Consider the following 13,765-nt stretch of genomic DNA (forward strand, 5'->3'; position numbering starts at 1 on the left):
AGTCAGATCAGCCATTAGACTTTTCTCTCAGACAAGATGTTAACAGTCCTGGTAATCAGCATAACATGTTAGAGGAAAAAGATATGGGAATCTGACAAAAATAAGAACAAAAGTCACCTGGAAGGCAACTTATGCATTGTAACTGTGATACGCCAAATTCTGTAGTCAGAATGTACCAGAAATACAGCAAGAAAGTTTCATCATAGTGTCTTCACATAAAAGGCTAGAACTTTGGGAAAGGAAGGCAGAGAAGTGGTACATTAAATTAACAACAGATTTACTAAGAAATTTTTAATTTGATTCCTTACTTAGGGAGTTGGACTGGATTTCTTAATAATCTGACAAAAGATGGAAAGAATTTACCTTATAAGGAGTTTATATACTGTAGGCAGAAGTGTGCATGTATGTTATCTTTACATCTAAAAATTATGTCAACAAAAAATATATTCAAAGTTTTCATGAACAGTCATAAAATTTGGCTTCTTACAGCCAATTTTAAGCTCAGATTCTTTTTAGAAGCATTGCAATATTGAAGATGAACCTAAGCTGTTCATCTATAAGTGGGAGATTAAACCCTGAATTGGAGACTTAAAACAACTTAAAGCATCTTTCTAACAGACCATATATTGGTTTAAATTTAGTTCTTAAAAATTACATCAGTTCTTTAGAAGTTTAATTTCAAGAGCATATATATAAAGCAGCATATGCATTTTGGACAGTGCTTGTTTTCCTGTATGCCATAAAGCTAAGAAATTTAAGATACTCGACCCACTACCTGCAAGCATATTAATTGTGAAACAGATGAGCTTAGATACATATTCCTTTTAGAGCTTGATAAGAGTCAATAATAAGACTAAAGTTAAGCCTGAATACCAATATATCAAACAGTAACAGTAAATCTTCAGGCTATCACTATGCTTTGTTTTGGATTCAAGTACATGAAAACTACTCTTATTTGCTGTGTTCAAAATTAAGGCGGAAAGGCTCTCAGAAAATACATCTGCCAATTGACTCGTTTGCCACCACAATAAGGAATTACAAAAAGTTGAAAGAGGCTTAGCAAATTATCTTTCATTCCATTACAAATCTCAGAAACCAAATTCCCCACTCTTCAAAAATAAAGCCAGTCTGCACAACTAAGCAAATCACTAGTGACATCTAGAATGCTCTATTTTACTAACAAGTTTCCAGTTAAGACAGAAGAATCAAGATAGTTCTCGCTACCTTTTTAGCGCACAAAAACTTTGGGATATTGACCTGTTTCACTAACATTAATGTCTTGACTGAATGCTTCCTACTTGAACATTACCAAGAACATAAGCATACCCACCAGCTATATACACCTATACACCAGCACATAATCCACTCATTTAATATACATAACAATGAAGTTCATTAAAACGTTAATGATTCAAATCTGCTGCAGAAGGACCTCACAGACAGCAATGAATTAAAAATCTGTAATGACAAGGACCTAGCGTTCTGATGTCGCTTTAAAAGAAAGTTTTTTCCCAGATTTTCACAGATTACAGAGAAGACAATAATTCAGCATAAAACTGATCTCAAAGATGAGAAATGTCTCACTAACATCACAGAAAATATAAACACACTAAAGCCTATTCCGTAAACTCAACTTTCAATTATCTGTGGTACTTTTACATATATTACACAATTTTAAAGTTCTACCAACAGGAGTTTAACAAGTTAAATATTTTTCTAATCTGAATGACAAAAAATATGGAAAAAATGTAATAATTTTGGAAGATATAAACTCAAATTCAATTTAGATTCCGCATTACTATACTGTTCTCAAAGGATAAACTGACTACTTTTACAATCGATGTCCTCGAGAGAACTATTGTGTTGTCAAGTCAAGAATACTGGTACAGTTTTCAAAATATTTGTCAATGTGAAGCTATTAACATGGCTTTAAAAATAAAGCTTTTCAAGAAGTGGCCTAGAACAATTAAATTTTTCTTGGTAAACACTAAGAATCATCCAGTAGCTTTTCTTATACGACTAAATAGCAGTTTCTAAAGTAGCAAAAATCAGTGGATGTAAAGTTTAAACTAAATATCAAAGCATTCTAAGAAGATACTTTGTTTATTCTACTGAATTATCAAGGTGATATGACTGCAGCTTTTCTTTATGCTGGAATTTTCACCCCTTATCTTCAGGATTAGGCACAAACTTTCCAAAAAACAAACTGTAAAAGAAACATATGTAACTTAGATTCTCAGAATCCAAAATACAAGCAAAGGAAAAACTTAATTCTTCCCCATGCAACATATTACAAGCCTCAATTATTTTAATTTAGGACTGAAATATCAAATTATTATACAGATTATACAGCTAAAGTTTTGAATCTTTCTATATTAAATTTAGATTTCCTGCATATTATTCCAGATATCCCACTCCAATGAAATATATTCAAAGAACAACATACCAAAAAAGTAAGCATGTTAGGAAAAAAGCTCTTTATAAATGAAAAAAATGAATAATAAAGGAAAAATTCCACTCATTTTTCACTGATAAGTATGAAGTACTGCCCTGGACAACATTCTTCTAGTCAGCTGATAATTGAAAAAAATGAGTAAAGTTTAAGCAAAATCACTAGTTAACATTTTGGCTTGAAGTTTGCATAAGCAGTATGTCTTTAATAAATACTGAATTAAACCAACAATATTCTACTCACTAGTACAACTAATACCGTATGGGATTTCTAAACTTCAGTGGGTTTCACTGATGTCAGAATATATTGCCTTAGAAAGATGGACAGTTCCATTGTTTTAGGTTCTCACTGAAGAACATGCAGCAGAAATTCAACATACAAGAAGATCCACAGCTTTCTGCATCTGTTTTTATTTTAGTTTGGTAACTGTGAAGCAGGGAAGAGCAGGCATATTCTGAACAGAACCAGAAAGCAAATGTAAGCTGAAGAGAAGAATCGTGTCAGGTACTGCAGGAGACTGATATTCCATAACACAAAAGTAATTAGTCATGCAAAGAAGCAGAAAATACCTGTACCGAGCCACCATGTCTGTCAGCTGCTAGGTGAGCTCTCAAGTGATGTGGATTGGCTTGCTGGGAGTCCCAAGCTGCCCTATGATCTGTCGACTATCATTGTTCGGATATGTTAGGCATATAGGCAAAAGGGAAAATAAAAACCCATAACATTAAAACATTCATGCATAAGTTTCCTTTTTAAAAGCACAGAAGCTCTACACATTCAATTCCTATACAGAATGTACCTCTACATTATCTGTATACATACATATCTGTATACATACATACAAAATAGACATTACAGGTCTATTTTGATAGAAGAGCTGCAATTTAACTAAAACTACATCCCTCACAACAAAAAGCCCACCATCACCATAACTATATAACTAGGCTTAGATAAATGGACAAAGATCTAAATTCATGTTTTTACTATAGCTATTATGCTGGTTTTTAAAAAGTAAGAAAAATACACATGTGGCAGAACAGAAACAGACTGATGTAGCATACAAGGAAGAGATACAAAACAGAAAACAAATGTATTTAAAGAGTAAATCAGAGAGAAAATCTGCTACTAAGGTAAGTTATATCAGCACCAAAATAAGCACCCTCTTAGGATGCTTTAAGGTCCACAGAGGTAGAAATGTGTTAACAAGGACATACCCAAACCAAAGAGAAACAGACAGAAAAGGTTGGAGTCAATTTTATTTTGGAGAGCTCTAATAGAAGCGAGAGCAACTTAGCACAAATCATTAGATAGAAGACAAAGTAATGCTGCTAATCTCACATGAGTGGTTTACCTGATTTTTGGATTGCTGCATCTTATCCCTGTGCTGATGTGCTTCTCTGCTTGAAGACAGTGCAGGATCTGAATGGATTGAACCCACTGGAGTAGGCTACAAATATAAACATTATGTAGCAACTGGTAAAAAAAATAAATTTTCTAAGTCTTACCAAAAATTACTGCATTGTAATCCAAATTAATGTCTAAATCTGTCATCAATTGTTATGCAGCTATAATCTCAAATTATCAAGTAAAACTGCAGCAGATATTCACTAATAACAAAAAAACAAAGCAAATCTTGTTTTCTGTATTCCTTAAAATTTAACATAATTATGACAACTTTCTGTTACATTACAAAGTTATTTACTTAAAAAGTTATCTAAACTACTATAAATATAAGCAAAAGGCAACTTGTATAGCATTTTTAAACTTTATCAGCTAACTCTGTAATGAAAAAATCATCTGTGCTTTATTCAGAAGACTGGACTCAGAACAACTACACAATTGCATAAATTATCAGTCATGAGTATTATCAGGTGTCAGTTTTCTATGAGATCTCTGCAATTAGCATCTCTTTATGGGACATTCTACTGAAAGTCTAAAGAGAAGTTTAAAGCAAATTTTAATACTAAACATTAAAAAGGGTATTAGCAATAAAATGTCACAGTTCCTCCCTGCTGTTCCTTGTGCCAGTCTCTGGGAGAATATAACCTCAAATTGTTGAATTTATGCACACATAACCTCTCCTCTACTTATTAAAAAAGGAGAAAATAACTTCCAGTTCCTGAAAAATTCATATTTTACCATTTCTTTGAAGCAAAACCACAGTATATTTGCTGTAACTTTAGATGCACTGCAGTGAAAATTCATTTTCTACAACATATTTCATTGAAACAGTGCTTATAAAACGTACACACATTTTCTCCACAATTAACATCTGGTGTAAATCGCAGGTGCAAAGTGATTTTTTTTAATGTTTTAAAAACTCTGTGAAAGTTTCCAAATCAAGCAAATACATGCAATGACAACAGTCATTTGCAAAGTTTTAAACTTTGTTCAGCTGAAAAAGAAATTTGAATTCTTACAACTTTTTTTTCAAGACCAAAAGGGGATTTTGTTTGGTATTAAAAGAGTAAGTGTTCAGGAAGAGATTCAGTACAAAAAAAAAATCAGGCCAAGAGGTAGGTAACATCTGAAAACATATCTGTAATGGAAATTGTTTATAACTAACAGCTGGCATGAGAAGCACTTGTATCCCATAATTCAAGACTAACAACGTCTCAAAATCGACCAGAAAACCCAACATCTTAGCAGCTTAATTGTACTCACCAACTGTTTGCCAATCCAGTCATATTCATAATCAAACATATAGCCCTTCCGATCCAATAAGTCTGTGAAGAGCTTTCGTAAGTAGTCGTAGTCCGGCTTTTCAAAAAAATCTAGCCTTCTTACGTAACGTAGATATGTAGCCATTTCCTCTATGTAAATAAGAAACATGCATAATTGCCACGTGCGTTTCAATGGCTCACTAAAAACAGTATTTATTAAAATAACCCTTTCTTCTGCCTCTCACCATAAGAGCCGAACAGTTGTTTGCCATGATTCTGTAAGTTATCAGAAAGGAAAGTTACTAGCAGTAACAGTATTCAAGATGCATTGCCGCATTCTAAATATATCCTAAGAAAATACACCTGCATCCTACCACGTCAATTCCCTTAATTTCGCTTTTGTATTACCTGCAGAAATTATCCATCTTCCATCCAACTTCTCCAACCTCATGCTCTGTGCAACAGGAAAGGTACAGAGGGAAATGCCTTTTTTTGTTTTGTTTGTTTGCTTGTTTTTCAACCCCCTCTAAGAAACTGTACAAAAAACAAGCCTTAGGAAAGGCAAGGCAGGGGGCATATAAACATACAGGGTGGACTATGTCTCAAAGAACACCTGTTGCTGGAAAGTAACTTCCCCTTTCTTTAAGGAAGGATCTACATGTACATTTTGAAGTGGGCAATTCCAGCTGTTCTGACAAAAAATACCTGGTGTGGTCTTCTCCATTGAGCAATCATTGTTTATGACAGAAGACTGCAGCACCACTGGATGCTTCAGGCATTATATTCAATTCAGTGAAGGTGTTGCAGAGAAACGGCAGATATCCAGAACAGACACACCACAGAGAAGGACTGACATTGTCTGAGCTCTTGTAGAATGATTTCTGACCAGTGTCAGAAGTTTACTACTACTGTTTAAACAGCAGGTCAGCATACAAATGGAGATTCATTTGTGTGAGTATTACATGGCAATTCTAGAACTCTCACATCTCTCAGTAGCAGAGACAACCAGGGAGGTTTGTGAAAGGGCCTGGACATGTAGAGATAAAAGGAAAGAACTGTCCTAGTCATTAAGAGGATAAAGTACAGACTGAGCACTAGCAGAAGGAGCCTCCAAATTAAGATGAAACTCCAGCACCAGCTCCTGGCAGGAGCCTAGAGCAAGCCATCACAGAGCTCCTATCAGGAACCACATAAGCCACAAGGGACTGAATGTCCAGCACCCTTCTGAGACAACAGCAATAAGGAACAGCCAGCCTTATGGAGAGAAGACAAGAATCCAAGGGCTGAAAGGGAAGGCCGGTGAGCAGCTGAAGCACAGGCTTCAGCTCCCATTGAGAAACTATTCAAGACAGGTGATCACATTTGCAATAATGCCTTCAGGAATCAATGAACTGAGGAGGGGGCTGCAGAAACACAGCAGTTTAAGCAAGCAGCATATGGTGAGAAGAGATAAAAGTTACCCAGCTTTCACAAAAGACGAAGTCCTCCAGGTCTTTCCACTCTAACAGGCACCATAAGAAAGAACTAAAGTACTGGAGTAGCAAACAGAACAACAGGCTAACCATGCTGAAGTTCTGGTTCATTCAGACAGCATCCATCCCCACATTCCCATTACAGACAAGAAATCACAAGGTGGTGGTTTGGAACAGAGCACTGTAAGAACCCCTCACACTCTGAAATAGATCAAGGTGAAGCATTTTACCTCAGTCCTGGGACACAAGTTTGACGGACAGGCAGAACTCAAAATCTAAGTAACTTGCTTAGGATCCTTTGTCATCCATGGAAGAAGAGTGAACCACATCCCCACTCAACCCAATCAAAGAAAAGCAATGACTCCTCACACTCAAGCCTAAAAGGTAGTTCAGAGTGGTCCCAAGGCACCCTAACTACAGAACCATAGAGTCAGAGGAAAAATAAGGTTCAAAAAAGATGCCACCCCCACCCAATAATCCCATGAAAAGCCATGCATGCCAGGAGCAGCACAACAGTATCACAGCATTCTCACTCTACCCCGCACATCACACTCCAGTAAGAGGAGAAGCTAATGTTTTGCAGTACAGACAAGGCGCTGAAAGAATCTCTTCCTCACAAAGGAGGCTGAAAACTTCAGAGGCAGTGCTAAGGCTGACTTACGCTAAGTTATGCCCTTTCAGAGATAGTAGTGTAGAAACCAAGGGATAGGTGAAGGGTCCAGACCAGCTTGATAACAAAAAGTCGGGACACAGCTTGGTGTTGTCCGGATTGCAGCATAGGAGGATGGTACCAAGTCACCCAGAGCTACTAAATAATAAATCAGTTCTGCTAAAAACACAGCATTAAGCACTATGGTTTGGGCAGAAGCAGACGGAGCAGTGACTGAAGCTTTCTCAGCAAAAAAGGTCCAACTCAGCAGGCAAGCAAGACTCTTCAACCATTAAACAGGCCGAGGAGGTCAGTGTTTGAAGAAGCTGAAGAGAAGTGTGACACATCACCAATGGACCTTTCCTGAGGTAAACCAAGACTCAAAGGATACAAGGGGCACCTTCAGTGGTATGGAGGCTGGAGCTGAGCCATTTAATGCAGATGAACCTGCTACAAAACACCTGCTGAGTCCAAAAATCAGAGATGATCCTCACCGCACAGTTGAAGCGGAAATCAAGAGTTTGAGTCCTCACTCACGTTTCATTTATGGCTTGAAAGAGCAGCCATGTTGGCACCTCTCAAAGACAGTACAATCCCATACAACATGGGATGAAAAAGATGCTTTGATTTTTGTTGCATGTGAAATGCATCTTTCACTGAAAGTACCGAGTTCTCTTGCCTTCTGGAACTCGAGTTAGCTACTGAAAGGAACTGAAGAGGTGGTAGATGCACTTTTCATTATGTTCCATGCTGTAAGAGGGAAGCATGACAGGGCAAAGGTACAACATCTACGGACACTTGAAATGCAAGAACTTCCACATGCAAGAATACAGCTATTATGATATGGATTCTCTAAGAAGTTTACCTGTGTGTTCTCCAGGATAAAAATATATTTTCCTGTTTCATTTTTGGGCCTAATCCCGTAAACAGCTGTGTACTTGTCTTTAACTTTGGCACACGTAGTCCACCACATACATGGAGCTATTCTTATCCATAACTATTTGCAGAAACTGCACCACACAGGCTCAAACTAGATTTAATATTTTTAAAAGCATGCTAGTAACTACAGAAAAATAAGCATGCAATACTGGATCCAGAAGATTTATATTCCAAAACACAGGGGTTTTTCCCTACTTTTGTGAACCAATAGAAGTTTATTTTCAGACATTTGCTCTAGTTCTGTACTAGAAGAGTCAATTTCATTTGATTTCAATTTTTAATCTGAAAATTTTTATTTTTTAATCAATTTTTAATCTAAAAATTGAAGGAAAATCTTTTATATCCTGAGAATATGAAATTAAAAGCATCAGAAAGTCAGTAATGGGCCTGCTTAATAGCACAGCATTGGAAAGAACTTTGAGAGGTCAGCTAGTACACCACTCTATCCCATAGCAAATCAGTTATAGACCTATCCAATCTGTTTTCACATAGCTCCAGTGAAAAGCTCCAGTGTCCCAGACAGCTCTTTGCTGTATTTAAAACATAAGGGTTTAAGGCTAAACTTAATTGTTTTGGATTAAGTCCATTACTTTGTCTTCTCTGCTGGGGACACAGCAGATTCCTTTCATGTTTATAGCAGTCAAAAGGTACAGAAAACGCTCATTTCCTCAGTCTTATTTAGGCTAAAACAATCCTTGTTCCTTCAGTCTTCAAGAGGTCTCGCAAATATGACTTATAAGTATTCTCACTTCCATTTACAGCAAACCTTTAAACTAGGATACTTTTTCTTGAAGCACAGGCCCCAAAACTGGACATACTACTTCAGCTGAGGCTTCACTGTATTAAGTAGAGTGGAAATGGTATTTCATCCATCTTGCAGGCTATATCCTGTGTATATAATCCAGTCTGGTGTGTGTGTGTGTGTGTGTGTGTGTGTGTGTGTGTATATATATATATATATATGTGTATTTAACACAGTATGACACTGTTCACTCATTCACTTTGTGACCGACCTTTAAATCATTACCTGAAGAACCTCACTGTGCCCACTAATTCAATCTGTACTTGATCATATTTTCACATACTACCTAAAATGCATCCTTATTGTGCTGTATCTTATATTTTTAGACCATATTCGTAATTTGTCAAGATCCTTTCATTCTAATTCCACTGTCCAAGCTATGCCTTTCAAACTTATCATTTGCAAGTTTAATAAACAGTTACACAAGGCATTCATAAAAATACTGAGCAGGCCCAGTACAGACCGCTGTGAAATCCCTTGTCACGCTTTCAATACGACAATGACCAGTACTCAAGTACTTCAGATAGTTTTACATCTTTCCCCCCACAGTAGATTCCTCTTGATTGATGAGGGTCTTATTACATAGGGCATCTGCCTCTTTTCTCCACGAGATCTGTCTTGCCATAAAACATAATCTAATCTGTTTACCATGAGCTGTTCTTGGCAGCTCTATTTTACCTACCAATCATCTCCTGATTATCTTTCACAGTGTTACTTCATTTTGAATCCCCACCCCAGAACTGCAATTCTTCAGCTTCTCCAGCTTTAAAAAGATAAATGCCATGCTTGCTTTTCTCAAGTCTAACACCTCATTGATGCTCCATAAGTTCAAGGACAACCATACAGCAAGCATCACCTGAAACTACTTGCAACTCATTGTTTTAAATATTTCAAGCTGTTGCTAATGAGCATGTACCAGCTGAAGAGTTGGTCATTTTTTGAGATCTGAAATAAGTATCAGTTTTAGAGTCGAGAAGGCTTGCAAAATTTTATATCTGAATAATATAAACTATTTGATCACTGTAAGAATATGTATCATGCTATATTGTTAATATTTCTTTTAGAAGAAACTATCATTGAAAAACACCAGCACTAATTTACTGCTGTTTCAAAGGACAATTCTTATCTGTTACCATAATACATAAAATAGTATTTGAAAGGATTGTTTTATTTTACTTACAACATCAAATTTTATAAAAAATGATCCATGCCAGTTTTGTTTCTCAGATCTGCACACAGCATTTTTATTAACAGACATTACCTGGGAAATTTTCACACAAAACTTCTATTGGTGTTGCTCGTTTTGTGTCTCCAATTTTCTGATAACGTTCTTTTAATGTATCAGCCTAGGATACAAGAACAAAAACATCTTCTGAAGTCATACAATTTGCAGACAAATTTTCCAAAAGAAAAAGATCAGGCCAATAAAAGCTGATGATCTGAAAACAGGAAGGAGGTGAAGATATCAAAAAAAATCACTACCTTCAAACCTTGCCATGGAAGGCTTCCTCTGAGAAAATACATAAACATATGACCTAAAGCTTCCAAATCATCTCTTCTACTTTGCTCTGAAACAAAATTCAAATATTAGGACAACAAATCTGCATAACTTTACATTGACAAGATTAGCTTCCAAATGACAAAAGTAACTGAAAGGTATAGAGTGCTTGAAATCATACTGCACATGTGGTTTTCTTGTGCCACTAAGAACAGAGCCAAAACAGAAAATGCAGATGCAGACTGCTGGTATATTCATCAACAGTACTTTAAACAAATTACATTGGCATAAGAAACTGCTCCCATTTTAAAGTATATTTTGACTTTTTTACATATCCAATTGCATTCTCTTCTCATTTTTCATGCATTAGTTGTAGATTTAAACTGCAGAACAATTGAAGAAAACTGAACACACTTTTCCCTCTAAAATAACAGAGAAGATAGTACATTTCGCTGCATCCCTTCATGGGATTTCTGAGTTAGCCAAAGGTCTTCTGAAGAAGGCCAAGAAGTCTTCTTGTTTGATCAAAAAGCAGCATCAATGAGGCATGTATGTACAGCCTGTTCTCAGATACAGCTGACTTAAAGCTAAGTTACATAAGAAACTTTAGCACAAAAATAATTTATCTGTAGTCATGAAGTGGTAGTCATCCAATCAGAATTCAGATTTTGGTTGAAGTCCTTCAAAAAGCTTACAGAAGCTTTATGAAACAGTAAAGTAACACATGATGCAATGTATTCAAAGCGTAGTCATATTTTTAAACATCTAATACACTTAGGAACTCTCAACGTAATATAGACACAACAGTCAAGGTCTTTAAAGAACTAGTAGGAAACAGACTTTACATTATCACCCGACTTCATTTCACACTGCTGTGGAAAGAGGAATTAGTGTGTTATGTTTGGTATTAAGGGGCATTACTTCCCTCTGACACAGTCCCCAACAGAAGATCTAAAACCCAAATATTAACAACCCTTCTATTCAGTATTTTCACAAAAATAAAATGGCCATGCCTTTGACAGGGAGAGAAATAGAACAGAAAAGCAGATGAAAAATCATTTCAGTTACATTTTGAACATTAAGTTCAATAAAGCCAATCTAGTACTGATCAGATCAACCTAAAATATTACAGTAAACACACAGCATCTGAACAATACTTAACTCAATATAACAAGAGCAGTTTACTTCTTACTGTTTTCTAGCCCTACCTTGGTCACACTTGAACACTAGGTAAACACATACTAACAAATGAATAAAGAAATACCAGTGAAACATTGGGTAATCCAGAGCATGGACTACAACTAACCCCTCCCTTCACCACACAGCTGTCAGGGATATGACATTCTTCTTTTGCACACAGTTGTCTTTCACTCTTCTCCAGGCTTCCAATTCCCTTGCCAACACTTGATGTTGCCCACTGCTGCCACTGCTGTAACTGAGCACCCTCCAGACAACATGCTTTCTCTGAATCTCTCTGCTAACCCTGCAACATCCCATTTGCTGCTTCATACCATCTGTGTGCCACACTGATGCATTCGTGTACATGAGGAGAGAATAGGAATTAATATTAGAGTTCCACGCCTGATGGATGTCAGTACATGAAGGAAATGTTGACAAGATAACGAGCACTTAAAGAGCACTGCTTGTGACAGAATTTTGTACAATGCAACATGAACCTGTTTTTACCTAAGAGAGTTCACTGGTTGCAAGGAGACAGTGGCAAAGCATAAAGTGAGAAGTGCAGTCAATGGCCTGTGAACAGTATTAAGGCATAGCCCACAAAAAGGTATCAAAAAGCTCTATTTGGTCTTTGCTAAGGGAAAACAACTCCTTTTCTCTGCATTAACTTCTACAGGTCATGTTGATGAAAAGATAACCTGTTCTCCTTTAAAAGGCTTGTTATTTTTGAGCCACTGCTCCTTCACTGAGAGCCTTTTCCATGAAAAGAGAAACTTTCAAAAATTATCTTGAAATGACTTCTAATTAAGAGGGTTTTTTTAAATGAACTTTGGACAGTGAGACATTTCTGTAGGCAAACTATTTCTAAGATATGCCATTCAAAATTCACAATGCCTTCACAAGTTTCTGCTATGCAAATACATTTTTCTTTAATATTTCAATTTTTTTGGATTATTATTCAGAACGCACACTTAAGAGTCCTTCACTGATCACCTTAGAGTGATAAAAAATAACAGTCAAATACCCTTTCCTCTAGGATGGAACTCCCAAGAGTAAATGTGAGAAACAGGAAACCCAAAGATTATATTGCTACTGTTAAGAGAAGGACCTCACTGAAAGCTAAAAAAACTAGAAGTGGATTAACTGGTAGAGAAAAGGATTTCGAATATGAGTTGGAGGAAGAGCTGTTGATGTACACTGATCCTAGGGCTAGATCAGTACACTGACCCTAATTTAATGAGATTGAGAGGATCTGTTGCCCAAAAGGTAACGTAGTCATAAGACGGCAGACAGAAAATAAGGTTTTAGGGCACAAAAAATACTCTCTCTCAAGGAGAGTCACTTGAGGCCAGCTACATGATACAGAAACTGACTGGCCACCCATTATTTAGCTTTCAAACTACAGACAAATTAATCATCTTGACTCAGGTAGGTTGAGTTTAATTAGAACTAGACCCTCAGACTAAGCCATCTGCATAAATTACCTGGTAAAGTAACCATGATACAAGACAAGTAAGACAGTCAGTCTTCAGTATACATCTATTATAAGCACTGTATTCCCCCTCCAAAGAAAGTATTTTACTGCTTGCTACAGGAATGCTGAAATAGTAGGAATTTATTATTTGTTTGGAAGAACAGAAAGCACAGGTTTGATCCTGAGGTGATCGCATGGCTTGATATAAAGGCTCTTTACTGTAATCACAGAACAGAGGGCAAGTGGTTATCTACATGATCTGAACTGTAAACCTACAGAAGTTTAGCGTAACTGATTTTTAAAATTCTCACCTGGTGATAATGGAGTCTTATTCAAAATAGTACAGTTCTACATAATAACACAATAGCATCCCCTTCTTAACAAAATCATTAAATTGAAAAACAAAGTTGTATGCCAATTTTACCATAAGCACACATTGTATGCCACATTGCTATACAAGGAAAACATGAACTTCAAGGAAAAATCCTATTTTAACTTGTACCCTTAAGGGAGCAAAGCAATTTACTAGCAAATGCTGAATTTGAGTTTTATCATCTTAGTCAATTAGAATCTCAAAGCAGCGCTTACTAGAAGCACTGTTACATACAAACAAGGATTTTCCAAGTTTACATAGAAA

General features: G+C 36.4%; 1 protein-coding gene across 5 annotated transcripts in view; it reads right to left on the reverse strand.

Annotated features, from left to right (window-relative positions):
• LOC104150255 (casein kinase I) overlaps window positions 1-13,765 on the reverse strand; it is a 78,874-nt gene that overhangs the window by 12,062 nt on the left and 53,047 nt on the right. For all 5 annotated transcript variants that reach the window (XM_068926897.1, XM_068926896.1, XM_068926894.1 and 2 more), the window contains 5 exons: window positions 10,460-10,545; window positions 10,239-10,323; window positions 5,117-5,265; window positions 3,804-3,899; window positions 3,022-3,117 (listed from right to left, as the gene is read on the reverse strand). In XM_068926897.1, the coding sequence (XP_068782998.1) occupies window positions 3,022-3,117; window positions 3,804-3,899; window positions 5,117-5,265; window positions 10,239-10,323; window positions 10,460-10,545 (512 nt within the window). The remainder of the gene's footprint in view (window positions 1-3,021; window positions 3,118-3,803; window positions 3,900-5,116; window positions 5,266-10,238; window positions 10,324-10,459; window positions 10,546-13,765) is intronic.

The sequence above is a fragment of the Struthio camelus genome, chromosome Z (genome assembly GCF_040807025.1).
Source record: "Struthio camelus isolate bStrCam1 chromosome Z, bStrCam1.hap1, whole genome shotgun sequence".
Classification (NCBI taxonomy): domain Eukaryota; kingdom Metazoa; phylum Chordata; class Aves; order Struthioniformes; family Struthionidae; genus Struthio; species Struthio camelus.